General features: G+C 41.6%; 1 protein-coding gene across 1 annotated transcript in view; it reads left to right on the plus strand.

Annotated features, from left to right (window-relative positions):
* Positions 1-22,160: 22,160 nt before the first annotated feature.
* The window catches only part of LAMA1 (laminin subunit alpha 1), a 130,762-nt gene continuing 125,887 nt past the window's right edge, over positions 22,161-27,035 (plus strand). Inside the window, exon 1 of the mRNA XM_036419056.2 lies at positions 22,161-22,300. Within this exon, the coding sequence (XP_036274949.1) occupies positions 22,228-22,300 (73 nt within the window). The 5' untranslated portion in view covers positions 22,161-22,227. The remainder of the gene's footprint in view (positions 22,301-27,035) is intronic.

Below are 27,035 nucleotides of genomic sequence, written 5' to 3' on the forward strand. Positions count from 1 at the left end.
GTTGCCACAACCTGATCCAGGGCATGCATCTGGGTAACTCCAGTCTCTGCCTCTCCTCACATGGCATTCTCTCCTCATGTGCTTGTGTCTGTTCTCTTATGAGGCCACCAGTTCTGTTACGTTAGAGACCACCTGCCCAACATGAACTCATCTTACCTGAACCAATTACATCTGCAATGACCTTCCTTTCAAAGAAGGTCACATTCACAGGCACTAGGGTTAAGACTCCTCTATCTGTTAGGCCTGATCAAATAATTGAATCAATATCCCCTCCCCTGGGAACTGACCTTTAGACCACTTCACACCTGACATTCCCTTTCACTTAGACCACATTCCACTTGCTAAGACCACATTCCACTTCCTAAGACCATTACCCTTCTCCTGCAGACCTTCCCAGGATCCTGACTCGCCCAGAGAATTCTCTGCCCAGAAAAAGCGCACCTAGAGTCCATTAAAATCTCCGACTCCCCATCCCTGGGTGCTGGTACCATTTGGGGGCTCAGCCCATCTGGGCTTCCAGTGGACCCAATAAATTTCTAATCCCTTCACCACTTTTGGCCTCATGCGTTCCTCCTTCGGTGACCCATTATCTTTTTGTGAGGAGGCACAGTTCAACCTCTGATAGACCTGGGCAACCTCTGCTGGCTCCTCATAGCTTAGTACTTCAGGTACATATAAGTATCAGAAGGGCATTCACAGTCTCTCAGCCTGTCCTCAGTTCCTTTCCAGTCCTGTGTTTGGCCGATCTTTTCATTAGTCTACATTCAAGCATTGTGAAGTTCTCCACCCAGCAGCAGACAATGGACTCTGCCGGCTTCCCCCATGCCTCCCCACACCTCCACTGAGCAAGCTCTCCAGATTTCAAACTCCGTGTCACCGCCTCTGCAACGTCTTCCATCAGCCCTCCACCACCATGAAGAATGAATCACCCCCACCCACAGCATTTTCTACAGTGTCCTAGTACAGCACTCAATATGGAATATGGGATATGTACTATTTTTAATCAGGTTTGATCCCCTTTTAATTCTGTCAATCACCCCCTTTGAATTTTACACTCTTTAAAGGGCAGGACTGTTAGGGTTGGTGGTTAGATCTTCTATCCATTTAATCTCCTGTCTTGTACAATAGAAGTAAAATGCTGCATTTGACAACTGGCCAAACAATGTTTGTCCCCAGGAAGACTTGGGAAGCCAGATAGAGGGGAGGAGCTTAACTCTGACTCCAATTTCTGATGGAGGTCTTCAACCAGTAGATGAGGTGTTAGGGGTGGATCTGATGCATGCCCTGGGAGAAGAAGGCATGGAGATCAAGGGCTTTGGCTATTTTAGGACAGAAATAGGGTTTTGAGGAAGATGGAGGTAGAACCGAAAGAAGGGGAAGGACATTCTAGGCATCTACTATTGGAGGAAAAGGGAAAAGAGGTGGATTTTTTGTTTGTTTGTTTGTTTGTTTTGTTTTGTTTGTTTTGGCTCTCACTTTTCTGGTGAAAACCTTAGGAGAAGGACCCAAAATAGGAATGGGGTTTGATAGCTGAGTGTGTTCTAAGTGTGCTACTCATTATCAGAAGGTAGCATTTTTGGTTAGTGATAGAGACAAATGAAATAGTACATTCACCCTATGATTTCATACAGGAATTTAGACTTGGCACATTTGAGTATGTTTGGAAATTAACTCCAGGGACTACTGGTTTATCTGGTAGCATGGATAAGCAGCGCCATCTAGTGGCAGTCTAAACAAATTATTCATGGTCTGAAAATCGTGTCCTCTTCCACATGAAAATCTCTATTATTTCATTTGCATATTTTCAAATATAATTTATTTCAGAATGAGATAAACATTTAATGGCAAAGACTTTTTCATTTCCATAATGCCTATTCATTTAAAACTGAGTGAAGGGAAGAAACAGTAGCTTTTATCTCAAACATTTTATTATTTTGCAAATATTGAGTGCTAGGGTTCACCAGGTCCTGGCAGACTATGGGTTCAATACTGGCATAACCTGCTCTCGTGGGACATAGTATGGGAAGTTCATAGTCATCTGTGCATACTTCAATATTTTAGAGACTCTGCTTCACACACTATTCATCCTAAGAAATTATAGGAAAGAATCTTGACTTTATACAATTTTCTAGACCTGATATTTAATTGAACTAAATTTCAATTTAATTTAATTAAAATAAAATTTCAGTTCCTCATCATACTAGCCATGTTTCAAGTGCTCAATAGCTGGCCACATAAAATTGTGGTTACTTTATTGGATAGCACAGTTTTAGAAGATAAAAGGAATTTGATAAGCCTATATTCTTCATTTTTAAAATCTCTGTCTATCTCCTAAATATTTCAAAGCAGTTCTTTTTAGGGGCATCCAATGTTAACTGAGGGAAACCCAGAGGAATATTTTTCACTGTGTACAAATTTTTTCCTTTAATTTTTTTTTTTACTATGTTCATGAAAACAAAATAATTACTTTTAATTTTTCATACAAAATTCTAAAATAATATTTCAGTCTTGGTCAAGAATAAAATACATGTTAATTTTTTCATGGTTATTTTGAGTTAATACTATCAACTATAAACAATTATATTTCAGAATTTTTTTAAGTTGGGCTGCAAAGAAAGCTAATTTCACTTCTGTAGGCCATTAAAGTTGACTATTAAAATCAACTAAAACAAATGAACTTCATTTGCTATTTTGAATTACAAAACATAAAAGGGGTAACTATCTTTCTTAAAACGGTTTTTTATATTAAGTCCAGATCCCATTTCAGCTTAAAGATTTTTGGTTTTATTTTAGCAGATATAGCATGAGTCACATCACTATTCAATTTTTCCATCAACCAATTTTTATGGAGACTGAGCTTACGAAGGGAATGGGCATTGTGTTAGGTGTGATAGATGGAAGGTGATGCAACCCCAGTTTTGAGCCTCTATCTGCATTTCACAAAAAAACTGCTTCCTAGGAATATCTATATATTTTGACAAAATTTGACACTTCAGTAGATCACTCCAATTTCATTCTTTCTGTATTTAATGTTACAGAAAAATTAACAAATAATCATTAAATATTGAAATTTATTCATCGTTATTACATGTTGAGTTGGTTATTCTTCATTTGTTCCAGGTCCATTCTCTGCCTTTCCCTGCTCAGCTCCATGCCCCAGGAGCTGATCCCTGTGACCACACCCAACTCCCTGTCTGGTCTGCTTCTAGTGGATTTGCCATTCAGAGACACCAGCCAGAGATTAAAAAAAAAAAAAAAAAAAAAAATGAGAGGGGAGAGAGATCATGTTATGCCTGTTCCTTTCCTCCTTTGACACTGTGTATCTGCCATTAGCTGTGTCTTCCTATGACTTTGGCACCTCTTTTAAAAAGATGGATAGGATTTCACCAGATGACATCAGTAATAGGGGCTTTCCACACAAAGCAAAATAGGATAGAAAGGCAAATTGTGTTTGGAGAAAAGCAGAAGTTGACTTTAAAATGAGTGCTGCACAGAGAGCACGGGAAAGGACATTGAAAGGAGATCAGGCTGGTTGTAGCTAGATGAACAGAGCCTTAGCAGGGAGCTGGAGCTTGCCTGATAGGCAATGGAGAGCATTGAGTGGGAACTTCGGGGAATTGAACTTGGCAGTATTTTGCAGGAGAGATTGAAAGTGATACCAGTGACAGGCTGTCAAAAAGGTAATTGCTGATATCTATCTTGGATAAAAATACTGGAGCAGAGTGTTGAGAAAGGGAAGGGAGAAAGGTTGGAGAAAAATCCTTCGATAAGTCCTATGTTTATTTAGGGATGGGATGATGTAATAGAGTTGTGGCAGACAACAATCTCTGTACCTTGCAAATATTCACCCTGGAATTATTCTTTAGTTAAGGAACTTTGATTTTACTTGGGGTGAAACTGTCCGCTGCCTGAAAGATGCCATTTCCCAGCCTTTCTTGCTTCTAGGCCTTTTCTCTATTATGTGATTATTTTCCTTTCTTTCTTTCTTTCTTTCTTTCTTTCTTTCTTTCTTTCTTTCTATCTTTCTTTCTTTCTTTCTTTCTTTCTTTCTTTCCCTTCCTCCCTCTCTTCCTTCCTTCTTTCCTTCCTTCCTTCTTTTGTTCCATTTGGTATTGGCTTCAACTGTGAGTTATTTGATGTAGGGAGTATTCCTTTAACTCTTTGTGCCCTTTATAATGAAATGGTATAATAGCTTAAGTCTTCAACAATATATTTTAAATAATCATCGTTACAAACTTTAGATCCTCTAGGAATCAATGTGCTCTGGTTTAAATGTATTTTGCTATGACCCAACCCTAGAATCTATTTGTCTATCTGGAACAAAAACCAAGGAATCTTCACTTTAAATGGATACACCAGGACTTTGATACAAATGGTTTGAAGACTACACTTTGAAAAATGTGGGAAAAGGATGAATAACTAGGCCTTTAGTTCAGGCGAATTATCAAATTTTGTTGTTGTTAATCCTCACTTAAGGATGTTTTTCCACTGACTTTTTAGGAATAGTGGAAGAGAGAGGAAAAGACAGAGACAAACATCAACGTGAAAGAAACACATGGATTGGTTACCTCCTGCAGAAGTCCTGACCAGGTCCGGGGCTGGGGAGGAGCCTTCAACCAAGCCTTTGTGTCCTTGGCTGGAATTGAACCCAGGACTCTTTGGTCTGCAGGCTGACGTTCTATCCACTGTGCCAAACTGGGTAAGGCTGAATTAGCAATTTGGTATATGGATGTACTCAACATGAATTTATTGCCCAACTCTTATGTGATAGACTTCTAGGTTCTTAGATAGATTAGTGAACTTGATAGACAAAATCCATATATCTTCTATCAACTTACATTTGACAGGGTTGACTGGAAGGGTGAATAAATGAATTACTAAATGCTATGAAAAACGTAAAAGTATAATATGATAAGTGGAACTGTGGGGAGGGGACTACCTACTGCTGATAGGATTCACAAAGAAGGATGTTTTCTTAGTTGAGACCTGAAATTTAAGAATGTGATATAAAAATACTTGGTTGCTTAAGAAATATAAAAAGACTAGTGTGGCTATAGTATAGTGTGAGAGGCCAGAGTCATATGAGAAAACTCTTTTCAAGGAAGGCATGGTCTACCTTATTAGAGCCCAGTAGGCAATACAAAGGTATATGGATTATTATTCATAGTAAAATATTATATAAAGCTGTAATTCATATCTTAAGATTTTGCCCAACCCAGCTGAAGTGGCTCAGTGGTTGAGCATTGACCTATGAACCAGGAGATCATGGTTCGATTCCCAGTCACAGGGCATATGCCCAGGTTGTGGGCTCAATGCCAAGTTGGGGGCATGCAGGAGGCAGCCAATCAATGAGTTTCTCTCATCATTGACATTTCTATCTCTCTCTCCCTCTCCCATCCTCTCTGAAGTCAATAATATATATATATATATATATATATATATATATATATATATATATATATATATATGTGTGTATATATATGTATGTATATATATATATATATATATATATATATATATATATATATGATTTTTTAAAAAGGATTTTGCCCACCCAGATTCCATGCCCTCTTTCTTCAGAAATGGAACCTTGATAGTTCTTTTCAGAAAATCTCATTGAATGCAGTCTGGGAAATCCTAATCTCTCCCAGCAATCATACAATTTCCCAAATTTGAAAATTGAGCCCAATTAATATATACATAATAGATACACAATTTATAAGTTTATATATACTATATATACAGGTCATTATAGATAGCTGTATATCTATAATAATAAAAGTGTAATGTTAGACTGGACATCCTTCTGGATGACCTTCCAGATTAAACCGGGGCTGCCAGGGAAGTCTAGGACCCCGGTGCCAGAGGAAAGCCAGTGCTGGCAGCTGGGAGAAGGAAGGCCTACTCTTGCATGACTTTCATGCATTGGGCCTCTCGTCTATAATAATAAAAGTGTATTATGCTAATTAGACCAGATGTCCTTCTAAACTATCTTCTAGATATAGCAGGGGCTGCAAAAGCTGAGCCCCTTGCATGAATTTTAAGCATTAGGCCTCTGTTATACATATAAAAGCTCAATACATTTAAAAATACATAGTAAAAGTCTTGAGTAATATTTCAGATATAGTTGGCAAACATTAGCATCTTGTAAAGACATTTTGAAAAGCAAGTTGAGTATCAACGAAGGAGATTTTACTTCAGATATTGGGCTAACTGAGGCATCAGAGAAACACAAGACAATTATTTGCTTAACTCATCATCAGATCCTGGTGTTTTAAGCTTTTCACATCTGACCATATGTGTGATAAGGAATTTGGCTGGCCTTTGTCTTGTGTTCCTAGGAGGTAACCTTTAAACTTCTGGAATTTCCACAGTGATTGAAGTTTCTTTGTCATTTGTTGTAGGCCCTGGGAACCATGCCTGACAATTTATGCTAACAAGGTGACTCAAGAGGGCCCCCCTTCCAAGCCATGTCAGAAAGACCACCCATGAGATTAGAGGGTTGGAGCTTTGAGCCACCTATTATTAGTCCAATATCTGGGGAAGGGACTAGGGCTGGAGATTGAGTCACATGGGCGATAATGCAATCAAACATGCCTACATTAATGAGCTTCCCTAGTTAATAATACACTTTCTTTATTGCCATCCATTGATGTGTAGGGGCATAACACATCCCAAATTCACAGGATCCCATTTGAAATCAGCCCAAACCCTCCCTATGTGTCTTTCTCTTTGGCTGGTTTTGATTCATTTCCTTTCATGAGAATATAACTATAATTGTAAATATAGACTTTTCCTATGAGTCATTCTAGTGAATTATCAAACCTGAGGTTATGTTGAAACCCCTGAATTTGTAGCCAGCTGGCCAGAGGGTGACATTGGGGAACTCTAAAGTTGTGGCTGGTATGTGAAGTGAGGGCATGTACACATATAATGCCTTAATAAAAAATTTTAAAAAATGAATGTTAGCATCGATCAGACTGTCAAACCTCAGAGGAAAGGTAGGGGAGGTTGGGGGTAAAGGGGAGAGATCAACCAAGAGATTTGTATGCATGCATATAAGCCTAACCCAGTGGTCTGCAAACTCATTAGTCAACAGAGCTGCAAACCGGGGCTTGCTAGCCACAGTTTGCCGACCACTGGCTTAACCAATGGACAGAGATACCAGGGGGATGAGGGCATGAGTGCATGTGTTGGGGGAGGGGGCGCTGATTGGATGAGGATACATATGTAATACCTCAATCAATAAAGGGGGGGGGGGCAAGTAAACAGAAAAAAAAGAAAGAAATGAGTGTCGTGCCCTGGCCAGTGGTGTGACTCAGTGGTTGAGTATCGATGGTTGAATCAGGAAGTCACAGTTTCATTCCCAGGTTGTGGGCTCGATCCCCAGTGTGGGGTGTGCAGGAGGCAGCTGACCAATGATTATCTCTCATCATTGATGTTTCTACTTCTCTCTCCCTCTCTCCTCCTCTCTGAAATCAGTAAAAATTATGTTAAAAAAATAAATGTGTTGTTTTAAGCTTCTAATATTTGTGATACTTAGTTACACAACAATAGAAAAATAATATAATGGTCTTAGCATCTAAAGAGCATAAGCTAGTGAAATTCCCCTGAGCCTCTGTTTCCTCAACTATAAAAAAGGGACAATAATGCCAGGTATGTTTGTTGTATGCCTTAACTTAGATAATAAATGTGGAAAAACTTTGTAAGAGTGCCAAAGAAAAGTGTGAAATGTTTATGTTGACATTACTGGGCATGCATTTGAACTGGACCCAGTTACCTGGTGTTAACAGTATTTCCAATGAAGTGTGTGGCAGTATGGAGATGTTAGTTGAGGTGGAGGACAAGGAGGAGGAAAATGGACAGTGAGAGGTCTTCAGATCTTTATTTGAGACTGTATTAGAATGTACTATCAGCAGACAAGACTAAGCCTCCTGTCTTTATCACTCTAATTATGTCCAAGGGCCTTTAATCAGAGGATTAAAGCATCTTTGGAAAGTACACAATTCTCAAATGTTTAATTATCTCCACTCCCCCCAAAAATGTAGGAGGGAGGTTGTCCTGTCCCTTTTTTTAATTGTGTGTTGGAAATTATCTTTTACTGCCCTTTACTCTCTTTGACATTATTGCCAAAATGTCTTCTTTCTGCCACCACCAAGAGTTCTGTATCTCAATTCAAGTCTTTCTGAATTTCATTGCTATTGGTTACTCTTCTTTCTCTTGGATGTTGACAGTGGCACTTAATTCATAATGCTGGTGATTTTTCCATCACATTTTTCTACATCATCTAAAGCACATTTGTAGACATGTTTCAACCAGTTATACACATAATGGAAAAAAAAGTAGCATTGTTCAGGTTAGGCTCTTAGGATAAGCAAAGTCCAACTTCATGTTTTATCAAGCAGAACTTTTTCCCCTATAAAGATTTAATTATATTCTTGACCATGCCTAATTTGGAAGACAATAGAGTAACTGTAATCACTTCCAAAACAAGTTTTTTTTATACTTGTTTCCAAAAAGTGAGGATTTATTTAGGATTTTTATATCAATAAAAAAAAAAGTAGCTGAAACTGGTTTGGCTCAGTGGATAGAGTATCGGCCTGTGGACTGAAAGGTCCCAGTTCCTATTTTGGTCAAGGGCATGTACCTTGGTTGCGAGCACATCCCCAGTGGGGGGTGTGCAGGAGGCAGCTGATGGATGTTTCTCTCTAACCGATGTTTATAACTCTCTATCTCTCTTCCTTCCTATTTTTATTTTATTGATTTTTCAGAGAGAGGAAGAGAGAAAGATAGAGAGCTAGAAACCTCGATGAGAGAGAAACATCGACCAGCTGCCTCCTGCACACCCCCTACTGGGGATGTGCCCGCAACCAAGGTACATGCTCTTGACTGGAATCGAACCTGGGACCTTTCAGTCCACAGACCAACGCTCTACCACTGAGCCAAACCAGGTTCGGCCCTTCCTCTCTATAAAAAAAACAATAAAATGTATTTTTTTTTAAATGGTAGAAATAAATTTATATATATTTATTTAATTTATATAATTTATTAAATATATATATATTTATATTTCAATCTATTATTAGGACAATGTTTAAAATGAAAATATGTTATTATTATGGCTAAATATATTATTTGGGAAGGGTTTGCTCTTTTGTTTCATTTTGCTCCTTCATTTACCTTAAATATATGTAATACTTAATATTATGCAAGACATACCAAAGTAGGGTCTTGTTAAGAGTGAGGTCACTTATGTCACCTAATGTTTTGACCCAGACATACATTCTTAAAGATTCAACTAGATTCATCCAATTGTTTATTAACCTTATTTTCTTCTTTTATGACATTTATTTTCCTGTTCCTTTAGCATAGATATTATTTTACTTTATTTACAAGATTATAAGTACCTGAAAGTCAAAGAAAGACCAGGTAATTCTTAGCTCTTCATCTCCCATAATTGTTGGCCCAGATCTCACTCAATAATTTTTATTCAATGCAACTTAAAAACATAATGAGAATGACCAAACAACCTAGAATAACCAAGCTGGCAAAGAGCTGATAATATGTATATTTAAAAGAATGAGTCAATTGGGGTGGTTTTGGCTGCAAGTAATGTAAAATATAATTTAATTCATTTAAATAATGTAAAAAATATTTCCAATATAACAAGAAGTCTGAAAGTACCTGGCTCAAGGTTGTATAATTGCTCAGCAACATCATCAAGGACCCAAATTCTTTGCCTATTTCTATCTGTTATCCTCAGGGTGTCAACCACCACCCTTGTGGTCATAGCTATGTGGTCATAGCTATGTAACCCGAGATAGCATATTCTCACATGATTCTTATTAGCCAGAATTATATCCTAGGATTACTCTTCTGGCTATGATCTAGAACAGAGACAAAATATAATCTCTCATATCAAGTAGAAAATTGGTCAAGGCCAAAACCGGTTTGGCTCAGTGGATAGAGTGTCTGCCTGCGGACTGAAAGGTCACGGGTTTGATTCTGGTCAAGGGCATGTACCTTGGTTGCGGGCACATCCCCAGTAGCTGATCGATGTATCTCTCTCATAGATGTTTCTAACTCTCTATCCCTCTCTCTTCCTCTCTGTAAAAAAAAATAATAATATTGTAATAATAAATCAATAAAATATATATTTTTAAATGAATAAACTTGGATTTTCTTTAAAAAAAAGAAAAAAGAAAACTGGTCAAAATATATAAAACAATAGTTTTCAGACATTGGACAGTGCAGAACTGGACTTCATGAGAGAAGTGAAGTAAATGAGGCATACATATGCTCAAGATTAGTGCCTGCAGCCCCGCCAACATGACTCAGTAGTTCAGTGTTGATCTATGAACCAGAAGGTCATGGTTGGATTCCCAGTCAGGCACATGCCTGGGTTGTGGCTTCCGTCCCAGTATGGGGCATGCAGGAGGTTGCTGATCCAAGATTCTCTCTCATCATTGATGTTTGTATCTCTTTCTCCATCTCCTTTCCTCTCTGAAATCAATGAAAAAAATATTTTAAAAAATGAAAAGATTAGTCCCTGAAGATAGTTTCCAGGACACAGCACAGGGAGAACTACCAAAACTGCGTATTGTGGCCTTGCTGACTTGAGGAGATTGAGATTCCAGTGCAGCGACCAGGTCTGCCATGATTTGTGGGGTAGATAGAGTACCAGAGATAAGGAGGCCAGTATTAGCTTAATACTACAACCATAAATATACAGAACGCTACGGTATGAGCTAACGTCCCTCAGAAGCATGATATAAAACTCCCCAGTAAAATTTCAGCAAATTGAATATAGTAATACATAAAATGTAATACATTACATAATACATTAGCAACTACTTATTGGCTAAGTGGAGTTTCTCTGAGGAATACAAAGTGAGTTTAATACATTGGAAGAATAAAGAAAATCTATGTGATCACCTCAATAAATACAGTAAAAATATTTGAGAGTAATAACATCTGTCTGATAAAAACTCTCAACCAACTAGAAGGAGAAGGAAACTTCCTCAACTTAATAAAGTACTTCTACAGAAAACCTATAACTAACAATCTATACACATAATACACACACACACACACACACACACACACACAGGCACACACACACTCACACACACACACACACACACTCACACAGGCACACACACTCACACACATCTCTGCTCTGTCAGCTGGGAGGGACTAAGAGACATGACATACTAGCAGCAAGGAGCACACCTAGCACCCAGATCTTGGTTTCTTTCTTTAAAATATATTTCATTGATTTTTTTAAGAGAGGAAGGGAAAGGGATAAAGAGTTAGAAACATTGATGAGAGAGAAATATTGATCAGCTACCTCCTGGAATAGGATAAAATAAAAATACTGTACTAGCTGCTCACTTTTTCTGTAAATCCAAATGAGTTCTAAAAAACACTGAGATACCACTACTAGAATCATTGGTATGAAAATGACTGGCAATACCAAATGTAAGTGAGGATCTTAAACAACTAGAAATCCTATATAATAAAAGAGTAATATGTAAGTTGACCAAATGGCAGAAAGACCAATTGCTATGACATGCACTCATCATCAAGGGACAAACGCTCAATGCAGGAGCTGTCCCCTGGTGGGTCAGTGCACTCCCCCAGGGGGAGCACTGCTCAGCCACAAGCCAGGCTGATAGCTGGCAAGCAAAATGACAGTGGCAGGAGCCTCTCCCACCTTCGTGGCAGCACTAAGGATGTCCGACTAATGGCTTAAGCCCCTAAGCCATCAGTTGAACATCCCCGAGGGCTCCTGAACTGCTAAAGGGCACAGGCCAAGCTGAGGAATAGGCCTATGTCTGAGTGCATGAATGTTGTACACCAGGCCGCTCTCTAGTCTTATATATTGGTGATGGGACTTCTATATTGGAAAGCATTTCTGCAGCTTTTTAAGAAGTTCATATATATTTATCCTATGATTCAGCAAACCCATTTCATGTATTTACTCAAGAGAAACAGTAACACTTGCCTACACAAAGATTTGTACTTGAATGTTCACAACAGCTTTTTGCATATGAGCTAAAATTTAAGTCACCCAAATGGACAAGTTTTGGTATAGCCATATAAGGAAAACTATTCAACTGTGAAAGGAATGGGCTGCTGAATTACACAACTTGGATGAATTGCAAACACATGTTAAGTGAAAGAGGATAAACACAGTGGGGTCCTTTGGCTGGTCTGACGTCTTCTGATGGGTCCTGGATTATGAGAGGGCTCAGGCCAGGCTGAGGGACCCCACGAGTGCATTCATCCATGCACTGGTCCTCTAGTTATATATTATTTTATATTCATACATATACCTCAATAATATTAAGAAAAAAGGAGCCCAGTCTCCAGCTTGTGTCTAAGCCAATCCTGGCAAACAGAATTACCTGGATCAATATGAATTTACCAACTTCATTCCTGGGGGTTAGAAAGAGCTGCCTTCCCTTGGACAAAGACAATCTTAAACTTGGATAAGCTGAGGGTTTGTTAGCAAGAAGGAAGATGGGTTTTAACCAGTAGTGTTTTCTATCCATGGTCACAAATATAGGCATTGGCAAACACTAATGTCCTTATTAAAATTAATCACATATGATCTTTATCTCATAATTAAAAGCCAGCCTTTCATGAGTAGGAATCGCCTATGGAACCATTCCTGAAAGCCAAAACTGTGTAAAATGCTAATGAAAAATATCAATTCAATTAAGACACATATCAAGCAAACCCTCCAGCTCAATGAACTGGCAATTTGGAAAGGAGTAGATTAAGCTCCCCCTTGAACAGTCCTGACATTGTGACCAGCACATGTGGTATGTGACCTTCTTTCAACTCTCTTTTCCTTCCCTTCACATGGGTTATTTTGTTTTGAATCCTTGCTGCTTAGCTTGTCCTTCTGTCTTTGAAGGGAGGACATTTTTGGCTTAACCCTCTGAGAGGAAAGACATATGCTGCTCTGCTCTTGAAATCTGTTTATTTTCCCCACTACATATGTTTTGCTTTCTTCTCTGGTGTCTGTGCTGAAATTTAAGAGGTCTGCCTTGCACCAATGGTTCTCATTAAAATATAACTAGATTTCAGGGTCATAGCTTTTTCAAGTGCGAGGTATGGAACTACGCATAACTTAACGTTCTCTACTCCTGATGCATTAGTGCAATTGTTAGAGAATTCAGGTATAAAGTGACTGAGATCTGGTACAGGCTTACTTGAAACATCTGATACTTAAGTAAAATGATCTAATCCGTGCATGCTTCTAGGTTATTTAGGCCCTAAATACCTTAGGAATGTAGGTAATCAAAAAACAAACAAACGTGGCCTCATTATCTCAATAGTCCCCATTCTTCCTAAAAGCCCTCCCTGTTACAGTTGTGAAGCTGTGCCCTGGGCACTCCAGAAGGTCAACAGAAGAATCTGTTTGAATAGCACTGTCTCTCCGAAACCTGTCACTGAAAATATTGTCCATTCTGTTGATAATTCATAAATAATGATGTCTTCATTCTCGGATTTATATTTGTTGATCCTGCTAATTTCTTTTTATTAAAAAAAAGAAAACTATGTAGCCATTGGAACTTCCATTTTTGTCTTAGTTGTTAGGAAACCTAAAAGCTAAACCTTGGGAAGAATCGTAATGAGGAGCCTAGATTAAATACTGACTCACAGCTGAACCATTTGATTTTTCAAATGACCTCGGTCAAAGCCCCTGGCTCATGCCCAGTATGGAGACCCAGGCCCTGGAGATAATGTGATGCTGGTCGCTTGTTACTTAAGGTCTTTCTTGTCTCATTCCACACCTTGAATTGATCATATGTTATTCCAGGACAGACTTAAAGAATGCCTGGACCAGAAGGGAAAGAGCCTCCCAATCCTAACACAGAATTGAATCTCCTGGGTTTGCGGAGGGTCTCAGGAGGACCCCCAAGCTGCTTTAATAATAAGCTTCCCAGTTTGCAACATCCTTCATCTGCACAATTTCCTTTGGAAAGCGATCTCCACTGTGCTTTTGATACTAGCTTGGATTGATCTTGCTCATCCCTAACCTAGCCTCACTGCTCATCTTCCTCCCTTGCTCTCCATTGTATCCTCTGTCAGCAGCAGGAAAACTGCACCAGGTGGTCACATTGGTTCAGCAACCTCTGTTCCTGAGTTCTGGCTAAGGGAAGAATTCAGAGCCAAGACAAACTGAGAAAGCTTATTTAGAAACTCACAGAGGTAGAAGAAGTGAGCTATAGAAAAAATGGGCTCAGGAAAGAAGTTACAGCGAAAGAAAGGCCCTTGGAGTTTAGGAGGAAGAGGGAGAGAGATACGTATCTTGAGGGAGGAAAGAGGAAAATCACAACCTGGGGAAAGAAGGAAGTGGGGAAAGGCTTGCCCTCTATCCTGAGGGTTTTTATCCAAGGAATCTGGAAAGGATCTCCATAGAATATTCATGAACTTTTTTGGTGTTACTCCTTAGGGTTATGGCCTCTACTGATTGGTGGGCCCAGGGGAGAGAGTCATGAGTCTGCAGCTGGTCCTGATGTTAGCCATTGTATACTGGTAGCTCCACCTGGCTTTTCTGCCTGGAGCTGGAATACAACTGAGGCCTAGATGTCATCTCTAGGGGTTAGTGCTTAAGGCAGTTTCTGTGCGAGGGCTTGTAGTTTTGCCGGTCGCCAGGCACCCGGGGCTATCCAGCTGTTGATCTCTGCACCTGGCCCATCATTCCTGCTCTGCTCATGCCTATCTTAACTGCCTGCTACACTTTTTACACACTCAGCTGGGATTCTTAGATCAGTGTCTTGGTTCTAATCTGCATGCCCATCATTTCTTAGCATAGTCCACATGAATTTCTTGGTTGTCATAGGCACTATGTCTCTAAAAGTTTCTATATTTACAAGCACCTGAGGGGATTCCACTGAGATTAGGTATGACCAAGTGACTTCTCTTGATCAATAAGTGTCAATGGAAACTTTAAGATCCAGCAGGTAATGCTCTTCTTTTGCTGCCTCAGTGATAAGAAAGCACATGTTGAAATGAAGCCTCCATCAGCGTGGACCCTGAGTTACAGAAAACAGAGGCCTCTGCTAATCCACAGTGATCAGGAAAGTTGCCTTTGTTATTTTAAGCTTTTGACTTTTGGGAGCTGTTTGTTACGACAATATAATCTGTAGGATCCTGACAAAATATCCCCTCCCGTGTTTGTCTTTGATGTTTCTGTATCACAGTATTGTATAGGCTTTTCACATCCCGAATATCATTGGTGCTTTCAGGTCTTGGTTTGTATTGCTTTTAATTCTATGCCTTATTATCCATCATTTTTCTTATTGAATTCATTTCCATGTTTATGACCTTTAGCATCTTCCTGCTTCCTTACCTTTAGACCTTTTTTTCTTTATATTAACCTGCATCCATTCAGATCATATTCTAAAACTCATTATAAAGCATCTACATCAAGACTGAAATCCCTAAATTAAACCTTTCTTCCAAATTCCTAACTCCTGATCCCTCCTTCTGGATTCATCTTGGTTAAGCACATAGGCATTTTGCACCTGGTTCCTCACAGAAAAATAAAGCTGACAACCATACCTATGGCCATGGGTTGTTGTAGAGATTGAATGAGATAATCTACAAAAGCCCTTAGCACAGCCCCTGGCCCACTGCAAATGCTCAATAGCTGTTAGGTCTAATAATTGTTGCCATTAGGCGTGCTGTTAGCAACTGCTATAATTAGATTTGCTCTGAATTCCTGTTATATGGGATATTTTTTTTCTTTTTCTAACTTTGTTCTAATTTATAATTCACTAAATCTATTAGCATCCTGTGATGGTGGTGAATTCTGAGTGTTTGCTCCATGCAGCCCAGCTGTGGCTCCCCTAAATCACCTACTTCCTTAACCTGGAGTTGACTGAAGACACATGAAGAAACCCAGGAAGATAAGCAGGAAAAGCACCCAGCTGAGCCAGCCGCCCCCCCTCCCAATCCTTTGAGAAAAAGAAATAACTTTTGCTCTAATCCATTAAATTTGGGATTGATTTGTGACATAGCAAAAAACATGTTATGGCCGTGTGACTTTGAGCAAGTTGGCTATCCTCTCTGAGCCTCTACTGAGGAAATAATGTTTATCTTGTACAGGAGGCTTAAGCAGCTGACGTAACAGTGAGTGTCACTTCTCTATAACTTTCTGGAGTATTCACCATCACCATTGCTTCATCCTTGCTGCTTTCTCCTTCTCCAGATTTCCTTGCTGTAACTTTTACCTTCGCCGGACCAATTCTGCACGTCCTCTTCGTGAAGTTGTCTGCCATCTGCCAAGAGCTCTCTTTCCTGGTCACGCTTTCCCGGGAGTGCCCCACGGCCTCTCTCTGAGAAGTCCCACTGTTTGTGAGCTCATTCGTGTCCTCGGCTTTGTGATCACGCAGAGAAGACTGAGCTCTCCATCTGCCTTGAATTCCCAGCTGTTTTTCTAATGTCTCCATTTGACTATCTGGTAACTGCCGAACCACAACAATCAACTGTGTGCATTATTTCCTCTCCCATTGGCTCACCTTCCCCTCTAAACTATTTTTTTTTTTTTCATTCCCACAAAGGAAATTTTAAATTCCCAATTTCCTTTATCATCTGTATCCAATTAGTTTCTAAGTCATGTTTCCTCTTTGGAAATCCAACTTTATTCTCTCCACTCCCCATTCCCACTGCCACCATCTCCCATGCCCTCCCTACCTCCACCCTGTTACTATCCTAGGCACCCACCTCCCATTTCTCTTGATTTCGCTCTTTCTGTTTATTGCTAACAGATAGATTATCCTTAGAAAGACTCATTGTTTCTCTGCTTAAGACTCTAAAGCACATGTGTCAAACACAAGGCCCGAGGGCCAAATCCGTCCTGCCAGGCCTTGCAATGTGGCCCGCACCGCGCTGTCATCACTGCACTCCGCTGTGTTTCCATCACAATGATAGTTTATGACTGTTCAGTAAACCATTCGGCCCGCGATTTAGGCTGGATTTTAGATTTTGGCCCCTTCTCTGATTGAGTTCGACACCCCTACTCTAAAGTAATTTCACGTCACCTCTGCTTCAAGCTCTAATTCCTATCCCTGGTACATACCTACTCATGGTGTCCTCGTTGAAGTATCTAAACCTGTTACCCATTCTCAATGAATTACTCCCTTTAGGAGAGGCTGTTCTTAACTAAGCATATCCATACACAGATGCTGAGGCAAAGACGAAAATGCGGATGTTTTATTTGAAAAGTGAAATCTATGGCAACAGAGCAGAGGATGCAGGAAAGGAAGGAGATTCGGGAGGCTGCACAGAGAGAGGTTTCAGGTGCCACTTCTGCTTCTGGCTGAGCCAACAAGAAGTCACCAGGGGCCTGATGAAGGTGTCTGCACGCTGGGCAAGCTGCAGGGAGACCCTGGGCCAGGAGACACTCCTCAGTCCGGCTCCCTTGATCATCTATTTCTCATGAATCAACATCCCCCCAACAGGGAATAAATGGATCTCACTTCTGGGTTTTATCATTGGCTGGTAGCTGCTTCAGGTGCCAGATCTTAAACAGGGTGGCAGGGGGTGTTCTAGCAAGGCCAACAGTATAAGAAAGAGGATCTTATAGGCATACTAGAGGCCTGGTGCATGGATTTGTGCACTGGTGGGGTCCATTGGCCTAGCCTGTGGAGATCAGGCCGAAACTAGCCGACATCCCCCGAGAGGTCCCAGATTGTGAGAGCGAGCAGGCTAGGCCGAGGGACCTCACTAGTGCATGAATCACCATCTCTCCTTCACTCTTGTGTTTTTAATTTGCATCTTTCTGATGATTAATGACATTGAGCATCCTTTTTTGGAGAATTGTCTATTTAGGTCCTTTGCCCAATTTTTAATTCGGATGTTTATCTTCCTGGTGTTGTATAAGTTTTTTATATATTTTGGAAATTAACCCCTTATCCGATGTATCATTGGCAAACATATTCTACTGTGTTCCATTGACTTTTCATTCTTTTTCCTCTTCTCCTTTATAATTCACATAATATCCTCAACTTCCTTCTTTATCTGACCTTTCTTTATCACTGACACAGTGGAATCTTCAGTATCTACCTAGATTTTAATATAGCTGTGTATTATTTTCCCCCATATCATCATCTACATGTGATTTCTGGGAGAGAGTATTTACCTTATGTGTTAGTCCCCTATTGTTGCTAAAATAAATTAACATATCTCTAGTGGCTTCACACAACACAGATTTATCACCTTACCATTCTGGAAGACAGACATTCAGATGGACATTTACTAGCCTGAAATCAAGGTGTCCCCAGATCTGGCTTTTCCTAGAGGCTCTATTTCTTTGCCTTTCCAACACCTGGAAGCTGCCACCTTCCTTGACTCAAGATCCCCTCTCCCTGTCTTTAAACCATCAATGGCAGGCTGAGTTCTTCTCACACTGAATTCCTGTGATTCTCCTGCCAGATAATTCAGGAAAATCAGCTCATCTAAAGATTCTGATTTATACCGAAAAAAAATGCAACAGATTCTAAATGTATACAATTGAATGAATTTCAGTAAATGTCTATACCCATCCAACCAACACCCCTTTCAGGATCCAGAACGTTTCCGTTGCCTCAGCTCCTCTTCTGTCCCCTTCTACTCACCCTTCGGTCTCTCCATAGGCAGCCACTGTTGGTTTTTGATCAGTTTTGCATGTTGCTAAACTTCATATAAATGGAGTTATACAGTGCTCTTTTGTGTCTGGCTTCTTCCACTTAACATAATGTTTTTGAAATTCATGCCTGTTTTCCTGTGAGTCAATGGTTCTTTCTGTTTTATTGCCAAGTAATATTCCATTGTGAAACAGACTACAATTTTTAATTCCACTGTCCTGCTGATGGACACATGGCTTGCTTCCAGATGCTTCATATTATTGCTATGAATAAAATAATATATAACGTTATGAAAAAAGTCCTTGTTTAATCACATCAGTATTTTGACATGTAGCATAATATATTCCCAAGATTAAGCCATTAGGATGTGTACCCCTTTGGGGTACAATTACCTGGCCTGCCACCCCTAATTAGCCTACTTGGTCTTCTCCTCTGGCCTAAGTCTTCTAATCATCTTATTTCTTGCCACTGACCTTAAGGAGCTTAGCCTACACACACAGCCTCTTTAACCTTTTCCTGGACAGACTAGGACACTGTAACCCAGTTTTAGTAACTGACCTTTCACCTCTTTCCTTAGTAACCGAGACCACAGGTGTATACTCAGGCTTTGCACCCGAATCCTAGTGTGGTGCTCCCATGCCCAAGTCCCTGCCTGGAATCTCAATTTCTTTAGAACTATAGGACAGCTTTACTTGTACCAAGTTTCCAGAGAGCACTCCTGCTCCATACTCTGGGCTGGATCACTGCTATGTGGGTGTCAAGTTGTGCAGGAAAGACGCTTGCCAGGCTGTCCTTCCTCTGCTTGCCTATGACCATCATCCTCTAGGACTGGCTCAACTAGCCTCCCAGCAACCAATGACCGGAACTGAATTGCTATCCACACAGGAGCTGGTCAGTTAGCCCAGTGTTTCTCAAAATATTGTTGCACGTGAGAATTGCCTAGAGTCTTAAGACATCTCCATATCCAGGCTTCACCCCATCCCAAATGAATCAGAATCTGTGTCTGAGTCTGTTATGGCCCAGCATCAATATGTTTTAAAGCTCTTCCATCACTTCCAATATATAGGCAAGATGGAGGACAAGTGAACCAGGGATTTATTGCTCAGTGTGTGCTCACCTCACATGTCACAGTGTTTTATGCAAATTTACACTCTTGTATTTCAAAAATGGCTACAAAATAGCATATCACATTGATTTACTATAAATTACTTAGCCATTTAACTATTTCTTGGCATTTAGGCATTTTTGTTTTTCCTTATTTATAGGTGACTTCAAAGCAAGCATCTTTGTGGGCCTAGTAGAGCTGAAATTCTGCTTTCTCACAAAACATGGACATTCTTTTTTTTTTTTTTTAATATATTTTATTGATCTTTTCAGAGAGTAAGGGACAGAGATAGAGAGCTAGAAACATCGATGAGAGAGAAACATCAACCAGCTGCCTCCTGCACACCCCTACTGGGAATGTGCCCGCAATCAATGTACATGCCCTTGACCGGAATCGAACATGAGACCTTTCAGTCTGCAGGCCAATGCTCTATCCACTGAGCCAAACCAGTTTCGGCAAAACATGGACATTCTTGTATCATTTTTACCTTAAACAGGCCAACCCTGAACTTTCGTGGTGCTGTAGATAATTTAGACATTTCCAAGCATGATACAGAATGGGAAAATTGGTACTGCTGGGTTTTGCAAGACACATGGAATCGTGACATTTTTAATGTTCCATCTTATCCAAGCTTGTTCATTCAAATGGCTTTTGAAATTCTTCTTTCACTGAAATCTTTCTGCTTAATCTTGAACTGTGACAAATTGTGCCAACTTGAAAGTTTTGACACTTCCATTTCCTATTCACTCTCCAAATGTACTGACCTTTTGCTTCCCTTGAAATCACAAGTGTGAGTTCCCTGTCTGCAGCTGAAACATAAGGTCTAACTGAAGTTCAGACCGAATGTATAGGAGCCCAGGATATAGGGAGATAGATAACCCTTTGTGATTCTTCCTGTTGCCTTTGATCTCATTGTTATGATCTCAGAATAAGAGAACAAATCATATCAGAGGGTAAGGTCTGGATAGGACCTTAACCCCCTGAACTCATTTCCTCATCTCACACAAGGCTAACTATCTGCCTATCCTATAGGACTGGGAAGGTCACATGAAACATCTACATGAATGCACTTAGGACACTCGGAAAGATATCTATAGAAGTGGGCATACAATGTTATCTCAGTACAGGAATATTTATAATCCTGTATTTGAATATTTAAAAACTTAATACTTATAACTTTTTAAATACTAAATTTACTTAACCGTTTATTTGATAAATACTTAATGCTTTAATATTTTACTATTGATAGTTAATAACATCTGTATTTTAAGTTTGGTACTGTGATGTGTTCCTCTTCAGCCAACTATATACATTGCATCATTTTTAAAGTGCCAAATTCTACCTATTGTTATATACTTCTATGATTTTAAAAAATAATATTATAAGGATAATTTATTCATTAAGGATTTCAGGAAATATTTTTAGATAAACTGGAATTGATAGAGTTATCAAATTGATTAACACAACAGAGATAAAATTATCTCCCTATTGAGGGGAGGGGAGACAAAATGAGTGAGACTGTAAAAGGGACTTTTACTATCCTATGTGTTTGAACTGTGAAAAAAAAGTGAAATATGCCAAGTGTAATGAATACAATTTTAATATAAAAATCAGAGAAAACTATTTTAAAAACCAACAAAGCAGTTGAAATCTTATGTTAAAACTAAACTTCAAAAAAGTATGAGACTTCTTCCTGGAGCAGTTAGTGTAAGCAAAAAAATAATAAAATCGAAGCGACCTTTCTTGCCTTCCCTAGAAAAAACGGGAATCCAGTTACAACACACTTTTAGAGAAATCTTCACAAACTCCAACAGCCTGCGGGGGAGGCTGGTCAGCTGAGCAGGGATTCGCCTCCAGAGAGGGAAGGCTCTAGGCCAGGGCCCGGCCACCTTCAGTTTAGCTAAGCCCTGGTCCCAAGCCGGGGGAGGGAGGGGGGGGGGCTGGCCGCCTGCCCCGGGGGCACCTCGGGGTGGGGGAGAGGGAAGGTGCGGGCTGGTCTGAGCTGCGGCGCGGAAGCTGCAGCGCTGGAGCTGCGCGGACCCAGAGCCCATGGGGAACAGGAGGGTGAGCTGCAGAGCCACCATAGGGCTGGGTCAACAGGACAAATCCTTTCTCGGAAAGCACCCCTCCGGGCCAACTCCAGCAGTTGCTCCCCCTTTCTAGTCGCTTTCTCTGCCAAACATCCCCGACTGTGACCCGGCCGCGGCCGCGGGTCAGCGCCACGCCAATCTGGAGCTGGGGACTGTGCACCGCGCAGGGCGGGCGGCCTGGCCCGGAGCAGCGGTCCGGCGGGTCCGGGCCAAGCCCCGGCCTCCAGGGGGAGGGTCTTCGTCGGCGGGCGGGGCGGGCGTGGCGGAGGTCGGGGGTGTGTCGCAGGGGCGGGCGGACCGCGGAGGGTGCCCCCGGGAAAGCTCTGCACCGTCCCGCTGATCCGGCTGCAGTCCCAGGCCCTGAGCCCCGAGCGGCGGCGGCGAGATGCGCGGGGGCTGCGCGGGGGCCGCGCTGCTGGCCGCGGCGCTCTGGGCGGCGGCGCGGTGCCAGCAGAGAGGTGAGCGGGCCGGCCCCCGGGGCGGTTGCGGGACAAAGCCGCGCGCTTTGTCTCTCCTGAGGTCGGTGCACGCATCCTCGCTCCCCTCCGACGGGAGGACCGGACACGTGGGTTTCCCCGCGCGCGTCTCCGAGGCGGGGGGCAGCCCCTCCTCCGAGCCTTCGGCTGCAGACTCGTTGGGCTTTGGGGGGCACCCACTGCCTCCTGCGGTACCAGAGAAGCGCCACGCGGGGGTGGCAGCCGTGGGCGCTTTGGGGATGGGGGGTGCGCTGTCCCCGCGTGGGTCTCGGGCTCCGGTGCGCGGGGCAGGCGGCGGGCGGAGTGCGGGGCGCGGGGATTGAATGGAAAGGCGTCCTCCCGGGGCTCCCCCATTGTCCCTCGTTGGGAAGCCCAGACCCGCGCGCCGGGAAGGGCAGGCTCCCCCGGGCCACCCGCAGCCCAGGCGGAGAGAGACGCGGGGAGCAGAGCGCCCCGAGCCAGCTGTCCCGGGCAGGGAGGCCGGTCCGCACCGCAGGCGGCGTCTGGGGCACAGATGCGTCCCCCAAACCCCGCTCTTTGTGCCTGGGGTCTCCAGGGGGCCTGGCCCGCTCGTTCCCGGCTCCGGCTCAGACCCTCCTCACTCTGGAGTGCAAGAGCCATTGGCGAAGGGAGGACTCTGCCTGCTGGTCGCGGCGCGGGTACAGTGGCTCTGGTGGCAAGGTTTGGGAAGAACAGAAACCCGAAGCGAATAGTCTTAGTTTCTGTCAATGCCAGGAGAGAAAGGGGAATCCTCTTTTCTAGGCAGTCCAATCCCATTGCTCATTCTGAGCATGGAGTTAAGTCTTCCCAGCCTTGTTGCTGGCTTGTTGGCTAGGCGGTCACAAGATGTTGAAAACATCTTAATGCATGCAACATATGGCCATGGGCATGTGCGCACAAATACACCTTTTATTAGATGCATTTTAAGAAGAAAAGAAAAAAAAAAAGCACGTGTCAAAAATAGGTAGGTGGCATGAAAAATGCCGTCGTGGGAAAAATGTGTTTGGGCATTGTGCTGAGTTAGTCAGTCTGCAAAAAAGAGACCATCTCATTCATTCAAGCATTCATGATGAAAGCATTGGACCGGAGCTTGGAAACGCGGCTCTGAATAGCTCAGCTCTGCGCCCAGCCAGGGCCGGGAGAGAGGGGGAATTTGCATAGTTATCCTTGAAAGAAAAGGGCTGGCCTAGGGGAGAGAGGGCTTGGAGCCTGGAGCTGAGCTCTTTGCCCTCAGGTTGCACGAAGTGTATGCGTCCCGGTTTCTCACGGGGTGGAGAGGGAGCAGCTTGACTCAGCATTATTGTTATAAGAAATTGCAAGTCCTAGACGTAGGAGGAGATGCCCCTTCATGTTTTGCGTGTTCCTCCAGGGGCTCCGCGCTCAGCCTGGGCGGTTATGAATGGTGTTTGGAGAAAGTGGACCCCCTACAGCTTTCCTGCTTTAAGATGCTGTGGAAACCCACCCATGGCTGGAGCCTTTGAATCTGGTTCACCGCCTTCAGTCCCCACCCCACCAACGATCACCCTTCCCAACAGGCATCTCTGAGAGAGATTTGATTAAAAAAAAAAAAAGAAAGAAAGAAAGAAAAAAAAAGAAAGAAAAGAAAATCTGTGTCCCACATAGATAGCATGAATTAGTGAAATTATATGACAGGGTCGTAATAAAATAATAAAATAATACTGACCTGTATGTGTTTGAAAGTAATGATTATCTGATAGCATTTACCTGATCAGTAGCCCTCTATCCTTTCTGCAGTTTTTCCAGATTACTTTATGACTCACAGTATGTGACCCAATGGCTTAATTTCTTTTGAAATGTAACCAGCTTAAAGTAAGCTACATATAAGAGGTGGTGTGTTTCTACAAATAATGTTAGGCTAAATCCACAGCTCACAATTACATAGAATTATAGTTGCTCCACAGGTTGGCTCACCAATTCTTTTGTTTTAAACTTCCCTTTCCCCCTCTAAGTAACAAATAGATAATTCCAAGTATACAGAAAAAAATGACTATTCTATGGATGAGGGGAAATTTATTTCATTCTCATAAGTGACATGGTATTCATATTTAGCATGTGTGTATTCAGTAGTACAATGTGTGTGCCTGAATGGATTTCAAAGGTGCATTTTTCTTTTCTGTAGCTATATTCCCCAAGTAAGGGCCAACAACAAAAAATATTGATTTTAGCAGTTAGAAACAAAGATATGTGTAATAAAACCTTACTGCCCAACTCCTACATCTCCTGGACTTTGGCCCACTCCATTTTTCCTCTCTCTTTTTCAGACATTAAATATAAAGCCTACATCTGTAGTTAATCTAGCATGATGGAGAATTCACATGTGACAAGGGTATGGAATAAACATATACACTGTTCTGTCTTGTTCTGCCCCTCTTAGAATTGTGCTGCTTTAAAAGCCACTATCATAAAATGTTTATAAGGTCACTTATTTCAAGGGAATCATCCTTGAAACATGCTACCATTTTATAATAGTTTATTCATAAAGTCTTATGGATATTCATTATTATCTACAGGAAGTGTCTATAGGAAAATGAAAAGACAAATCCTTTATAAAAAATATATTTTATTATTATTATTATTTTTTACAGAGAGTAAGGGAGAGGGATAGAGAGTTAGAAACATGCATGAGAGAGAAACATTGATCAGCTGCCTCCTGCACACCCCCTACTAGGGATATGTCCTTGACCAGACTCAAACTGGGATCCTTCAGTCCACAGACTGACTCTCTACTCACTGAGCCAAATGGGTTAGAGCAAGATAAATCTTTATGTGTTGTATTCTCTAGCTTTACTAATGGGAAATTGGGCAAATTACTTAGCTTCTATGTACTTTAGTTTTCATCATCTGTAAAATGGGAATAAAATGGTGTTTCCCTGGAAGACACTGTTAGTGATGAACTGAAACAATGCAATGAAATGCATAGAACAGGGCTTAGTACAGGGTTAGCCCTCAATAGTTATTTGCTGCAAGCATCATTACAGTATTACTATTTTGCACAGAACTATTGGGGAGGCCTTCTTTTAAGCTATATTCTTTGACTGGCCAAATAATTATGATCTCTAAACCCATAATAATCTGGCTACTCAGTGTGTGTGTGTGTGTGTGTGTGTGTGTGTGTGTGTGTGTGTATTAGAGGCCTGATGCGTGAATTCATGCATGGGTGGGGTCTGGCCAGCCTGGCCAGGGGAGGAGACATGGGCCGTTAACCAGCCTGCCTGCTGGTTGAATTTCTGGTGGAGGGGACAATTTGCATATTAGCCTTTTATTATATAGGATATATACTGAGTGGCCAGATTATTAATCATTCAGAGATCATAGTATATCTGACCACTCAGTGTATATAATTATTTAGAACAGGGAGTCTAGATTAGGAATCAGATAGTCTTGGGCTCAAATATCAGACTGGTCACTTTGATGAACCATGACATTGGTTAAAGTTTCTTTACACATCTGAATTCTTTTTTTAAAAAAAATATTTTTATTGAGTTCAGGGAGGAATGGAGGGGGAAAGAGATAGAAACATCAATGATGAGAGAGAAACATTGACTGGTTGCCTCTTGTATACTCCACACTGGGAATTGATCCCACAACCCAGGCAATGCCCTGACTGGGATTCAAACCATGACCTCCTACTTCATAGGTCTACGCTCAACCACTAAGCCACATCTGGGCCATATCTGAATTCTTAACATCTGTCTTCCTGTTTTAAAGGATGGGATTAATATGATTAAATATCACATGAAAACAGTTACAGTTTTGGGCATGTCCTAGTGACACAGGCATGCAATCCATGATGGTGGCTCTTACTGTCTGCCTGCCCTGCATGCTCACCATCCTGGCTCCCCTCCCTCTTTCATTGCCCACATTAAGATTTGTTGATTTAACCAAATGAAAATCTGCAATCTGTCTCTCATTTTCTGCCCCCACTGCTGATTAGGCTTGGCAGTTGTTTGTTTTATCCAGGAAATATTGTGATGATTCTCCCATTAGGCCTCCCTTCTTTGTCAGTACTGCCTCTGCCGATTTTTCTAGGAACATCCCCACCCTTTGTTGGACCAACAACACCTAAACCCTTCACTTCCTGTCATGCACACACAAAATGACACCGGGGGAGGTCTCACTGGGGATAAACCAAGGAGTCAGCTCACCTTTTGTCCCAGGGCTAACAGGTGTAATCTTGGGCACACCTGCACCTGTTCATAACTCACCAGTGTTTGCCGGCACATGGGCTGTTAAGTGCAGGACAAGACCCCTGTGAGGGTCCTAACTCCCTGGAAAACGTTCCCAGTCCCTGGATGTTCTACCACTGCTCTCCTCCTAGTGCTGCTATCCTACTTGCTGTTTCCATGGTGGTGTCAACTATCAGCTGGCTACTCTGCCTCACTCTGGCTTGGGCTTCTTGAGGGAAGGGATTGCTTTCGTTACATCTGTGTATTCATTGTTTTAATAGCCACCTACCTTTACTGGGTCAAATTCAAATTAAGATCTGTATTTATGAATCAAGTAACTTAAAAAATATTTTTGAACAGGTAATCCCTGCCCATGGCAGAAAACTCAAAAGGTACTAAAGGCTGTAGAGAAAAAAAGTTAAGTCTTGATGTTATCATTTTCTTTTGTTTTCTTGAGTATCTTTCCATAGCTATTTCTTCATGTAACTCAAAAGCAAGCTACTTATGAAGCCTACTTCTTCCTTAATAGT

Source organism: Pipistrellus kuhlii, unplaced genomic scaffold (assembly GCF_014108245.1).
Source record: "Pipistrellus kuhlii isolate mPipKuh1 unplaced genomic scaffold, mPipKuh1.p scaffold_m20_p_6, whole genome shotgun sequence".
Classification (NCBI taxonomy): Eukaryota; Metazoa; Chordata; class Mammalia; order Chiroptera; family Vespertilionidae; genus Pipistrellus; species Pipistrellus kuhlii.